Here is a 5,482-nt window from a genome sequence, read left to right on the forward strand (position 1 = left end):
ATAAAATATGTTGAACGCAATAAATTCCTAATGTTATATAATGATTAGGGCCTAGAAAAAATAAAAAAATCATACATGTTAAAACAAAATGGATGAAATACTTCGTATATCATTGTGTACCCACATATCCTAAACGAAGTGTGCGGCATCGCATACCTGATAGAAACCCGGACCGCTAGTATTTTTATCTAGTTCCTTACATCGAAATGTATATATAATAACCATATTGACTATGTTTTTTATACAGTGACCAAAGTGAACCAGCGTGACAAATACGGTGACCACTGGTGTATTCTACTCTAATAATAAAAAAAACAAAGCAAGAGAAGAATTAGTTTCTCACCGGCAGACGACACGGACACACCCCTACGATCCTACCCGCCACCCCACTCCCGGCTTTTACATTCGAGGGTCAGGACCGGCCGGAGTGGAGCAATGAAGGCCGTCACCGGCCACCAGTACCACGGCGTCCACCCACCCTCGCCCACGCCGGCGACTAAGATCTCCATTCCTGTCTCCGTCGGCGGGGGCGCGGAGGTGGCGCTGCTCGGGAAGGGCCGGTACAAGGCATGGGCCCTCGTCGCCATCGCCCTCCTCGCGCTCTGGTCCATGTTCGCCGCCTCCGTCACCCTCCACTGGTCCTCCGGCGACCTTGCCGCCGCCTCCCGGGACATGAGTGGTCCCCTCCTCGACGACCTCGACCCGCTCGTACGGCCCCCCTACCCACATTCCCTCAGATCTTGCCTTTGCATTGGTGCTTGCTCTGTTTCTAAATCCTGACCTCAAACATGTATCTGTTGTTAGAAACATCAAATACTTGACACTGCGAAATTTGTAAGGAGATGGTTAGCCCTAAGTTTTCAGAATAGGAATGAAAGGGGTGGTGCACTTACTTTTCTTTTGGGATTGGGTGGTACACTTAATTATTTCAACAAACATGTGTTATTAACTGGAACCCTGATAGTAATCAAGCTTTGCACGACGAATTAATTATCTCGACATATAGGGATTTAAGCCATACATATGTTTCTTATAAGTTTCTGAACATTCAGTTTTATGCCGAGGAAGTGATATGCTTTATGCTGAAAATCTGAAACCATGCTGTTGTGCTGATACCGTGATGTCGTTTTTTATCAAGAAATATTTTAGCTGGTAGTATATTACATATGTGAAAAACCGTCTGCCTTGTTTTTGGTTTGGGTTATGACAATGTGCTGACTTGTGATAATCATTTAAGTAGTGTTTCAATCTTGATATTGTTACCGGCAGTAGAAAGCCAATCTAAAGTTCAAGCAAATGAAACTAGGATTATTTCTGGGTTTGTGTTTCTTTTCTAGTTAGGAGTACTGAAGTGTGCCTATGAATTGAGTAGGAGATGGAGGAAAGGGAGAAATTAGTGCGCCGGATGTGGGACTTGTACACGCGCACTGGTGATCATGTATGGCTTCCGCGGTTCTGGCAAGAAGCATTTGAGGCTGCATATGAGGAGCTTGCTGGTGATGATACGCCTGCAAGTGACGCAGCAGTATCGGAAATTGCTCGCATGGCAATTCACAGGCCTGAGCTTGAACAGGCACGTAATTATAATTAGGTATGAATGAATTGATTATTTTGCTAATTTTGTTTCCCATGAGAATATTATTTCCTGTTGTTTGAGATATCCAATCGAATTGTTATGTTTGTTTTACCTACCGGCCAATTTTTGTGCCCACAAATGTGATTATCATCTCTGAAGTAGCTATCCAGTATCATTTATTAGTGCATGTTTATAAGTTGATGAAGCAAGTGAATCAAATTGTTTGATTCTGCAGCGAATGAGGGATGTGATTGCTATTCCAATTATGTGCTCACATGTTAGATTATTGATTGTAGTCTGCAACTTCTCAACTCTGAGAGTGCATTCAGTAGTGCGTGAAGTGTAGGAAGATCCTATGACAAATGATGTGCCAATAATTATGCATATATGGAATGCTAGGCTAGGTGCCATGTGTAACTTCATTAAAAATTGAAACACCATGCAGGGTATCTTCTAGTTATCAGCAGTTCTTGCAGGTGAATATTGTGCTCGAAGGTCATTCCGATTTTGTATTTTGTTTTTCTACTGTCAATTTGAAATGCTAGGAATCACAAGGATTGGGCACAGTCTTTACTGTTGACTTACATTTGTTTTTTTTCCTCCATCCATAGGACTTTGAAATTGTTAAGGATTATTAGTATTTGTGACTCCTAGACGCATACCAGTACTCCTTACCAGAAAAAAGCACGCCAACTGAGACCAAATATACTTGTATGTAGTTTTAACTTTCCATGGAGATTTGCAGCAGGTTCTACAATCTTGATTGTATGGTCTATTGAGTCATTTCGTAGGTCCATCCAACTATCCAAGCCCACTGGATCTGAACCTGGTTGTAACTTGAGGAGACATGTCACTCTCAGTTTTCGTGCTCAACTTTAGTACATAAATACTAATAAGATGAGTGGAGGATGAAACATGCGGCCGTCGATTTTCCTCTATCTATATTACCACTGGTAGAGCACTGTCCCATTTTGGTTACCGTCTGATTTTATTTGCTTTAGTGCATCACTCACTCTATCAGTTCCGTGCCAACCTTACTTGCTTCGGGGCATCATCAATCACTCGTCACAAACTTGTGAGCTGGCAATCTGGTTTAATTAACTGGATAATATGAGTATCTAAACAGGAGGATGTACGCTGACTTTCTCATTTCCAATCATTTATTCCCTTTTCTTTGCAGAAACAGTACACGGTAAGCATTTGGAGAAGTGGAGGTCCGAGCCTCCAAAGTGAATGAGTAGATGGTTCGTGCAAAAATTTGTGGTCCCATTTCAAGAGAATATTTTTTACAAAGATCATTTCAGAAGATCACTTGCTAACTGTGATCATTCGCAGCATTTCAACTTCTCTCCGTAGTCTTTCATCTGGCTTGTCAGTTGATGCAAAAAAGCTAACCTTTATGCTGTATCGAAGTTAACTTGCACCTTCATGAAGCAGGCTGGTCCTCATCTCCCTCTTAAGAATTACCGAATTCTTAGTAGCCAGATGAGAATATCTCTAATTATGTATTTTCTGCACATATCAAGAAAGAACATCCCCGCGAGAAATTTGGAGACTGAAATCATTTGTGTGCTGGTTTTGCTCCTCCCAATATAAGAACCATTGTGCATCCACATATCCTTTGTGCATGTGGTTATATTCAATGTGCTTTAATTTGAGAAGGTGCATTCAACTCAAATGACTGCTAGTTTTTATATTATGGTGACAGGAAACAACTCCGTCTCTTATCCTGTGTGCTGGTGTTGGATTTCCTCATTTCTGCGTAACGGTTCATAAAAGGACTCGGTCTTTTCAGTAGCATGGCCAAGATAAGTCATAAGTCTGAATTTAGCAGGTTATACCTTAGGGCACCACTAGGGATCAGACTGAACCCTAGCAGTATATCAGACCAATGGACAGCCGTTAAATCGATTGCACTTGCAAGACGGGATTACGTACCCAAGCGTGTGGCCCACTTGCCCTTTAATTAGTTTCCACATTATACTCCTGTGCTGTGATTATGTTGCTTCCACATCTGATTCCTATTTGTTTCGTTGAATTAACTTCTTCAGAAAATCACACAAGGATATAACTTAAAGTCCATCTAAATTCTTCTATTTTCATACTTTATTCAATATTTTTTTCTAGACAATTTCTTTTTTGCTTCTAGTGCATAGCGAATTTGCTTCGATGAAAAATGCATCCCAAGTAACATTTTATTTTGTTCTTAATACAGCAAAACCTTGCTTTCATCGATGAGATAGTTTGCTTCAATCAGAACCGAACTTTTTCGGACGTAATTCCTTTTCCAAACACTTTGCTTCCGTGTATCAAAATTTGCATCTAAGATATGTTTTCATATCATAAATTTGGGCCCCATGTATCTTTTTTATCAACTTTCCAACAAGAAACTTTGCTTCCATCCAATAATAGCAGTGCTTCCATGGTAAAATTAATTTGCTTCTACTTGAACATAAGTGTGTTTCCTGCTTCGTTCGTTCTTACAATAAGTTTCAAACATGATACACTTTGTTTCGTTCAAGTCACCAACAGTGCCTACTATGCTTCCTTAAGTCAATAAATTGTACGTTCCCTATAGACCGTAGACAGATTCCTTTCGCTTGGAGTCAGCCTCATTGCAGGGCTGATCCAAGTATCATGTTTCATCACACTTCTTAGTGCAGGCATTAGTCGCCTTCATATATGTCAACGGCTGCACACATCAGTTCTAAAGCCAACACACAACTGCTTGAAATATAAATCCATAATCCGTTAGCCATGATGCATAAGTATAGAAGGTACATATGAAGCAAGAACAAGTATTACATATATAGTACAGTAGCGATGAAGTAGAGGTTCTCACATTGCCATGTAAGAAGCATATACGTTTCATACATTCTATATCACACCGTCGTTGATTTTTTTAATCTGATTTGGCATTATTCAACAAGAAAAATAAAACAAAAATCGTCGTTGATTTTTTTAATCTGATTTGGCATTATTCAACAAGAAAAATAAAACAAAAATCGGCTTGCCGTTGTCAGCATGTATGTGAAATACAGGAGGCATGATGGTAGTGTTTAAACACAAAAAAAAAACTCTTGACAACACAAATAGTAGAAGTGTGTTTCTATTGCCCCAAACTATCTGGACGAGTGAATTGCGAAAAACCACCGCATTGAAGCGTGGTTTTGCAGAAAAGACTCTTTTACGAAATCTTTGCAGATAGCACTATTTTTGTCCTAATCATTTGCAAAAAAACCTAATCGCCTCTTCGCCCCTTTTAACCTCTATTATGACAGGTGGGGCCTGTTTTCTGACGACATGGCATAATGGCCAGTAACTCACGCCGTCTGACAGCGCTATTTGGGCAAAACCGTCTCGGGTCGCCCTGTTCGAGTCAAACCCCCTTCCCCACTCTGCTTTCCTATATGTCTCTCTATGCTTTCTCCATGGCGACGGTGAGCCCCGACGACGGCAAGGGAGTGGATGCCGCCGATGGTGGAGTGGATGGTCCTAGCGGCAGAGGGTTGCTTGGCAGTGGTGAAGCGAACCAAGTGGAGTAGGTGTGCGGCAGCTCAAATCCTAGCCAGGCCCCATAGAGGAGTGTGTCGTCACCATCGCTGGAGTACCGCGTCGCCGGCGCTCTTGCTCGTGTTGTGCAGGCGACGCCGACGGGTAACCATCAGTGGGCGTCTGGATTTGGCGGCTTGGAGTAAGTTCCCCCTCCCTCTACTTCCCCCCTTATGTACTGTTTATTCTAGGGTTAGGGGAGATGTTAGTAGTATTGTTAAGCCCAAATTGTTTGTTTAAAGTACCATAATTCATTTGTAGGGCAAGGTCAGTAGTATTACATAGTCAAATTCAATTTAGTTAGTCCACTGCTCACATTGTTTTCTTTGAAGAAGTATGTAGCAGTATCATAAT

At 41.4% G+C, this 5,482-nt stretch overlaps 1 protein-coding gene across 2 annotated transcripts; it reads left to right on the forward strand.

The window, feature by feature from the left end:
* Window positions 1-362: 362 nt before the first annotated feature.
* On the forward strand, window positions 363-3,254 carry LOC123425368. Of its 2 annotated transcripts, none has more exons than XM_045109056.1 (4): window positions 363-708; window positions 1,373-1,573; window positions 2,757-2,820; window positions 2,912-3,254. In XM_045109056.1, the coding sequence occupies exons 1-3, from the start codon at window positions 436-438 to the stop codon at window positions 2,811-2,813; spliced, it is 531 nt and encodes a 176-aa protein (XP_044964991.1). In that variant the 5' UTR covers window positions 363-435; the 3' UTR covers window positions 2,814-2,820; window positions 2,912-3,254. The 2 variants fall into 2 exon arrangements, with proteins under 2 accessions (XP_044964991.1, XP_044964992.1); XM_045109057.1 differs by having other exon boundaries at window positions 365-708; window positions 1,373-1,591.
* The last annotated feature ends 2,228 nt before the right edge of the window (window positions 3,255-5,482 follow it).

This window comes from Hordeum vulgare, chromosome 2H (genome assembly GCF_904849725.1).
Source record: "Hordeum vulgare subsp. vulgare chromosome 2H, MorexV3_pseudomolecules_assembly, whole genome shotgun sequence".
NCBI lineage: Eukaryota > Viridiplantae > Streptophyta > Magnoliopsida > Poales > Poaceae > Hordeum > Hordeum vulgare.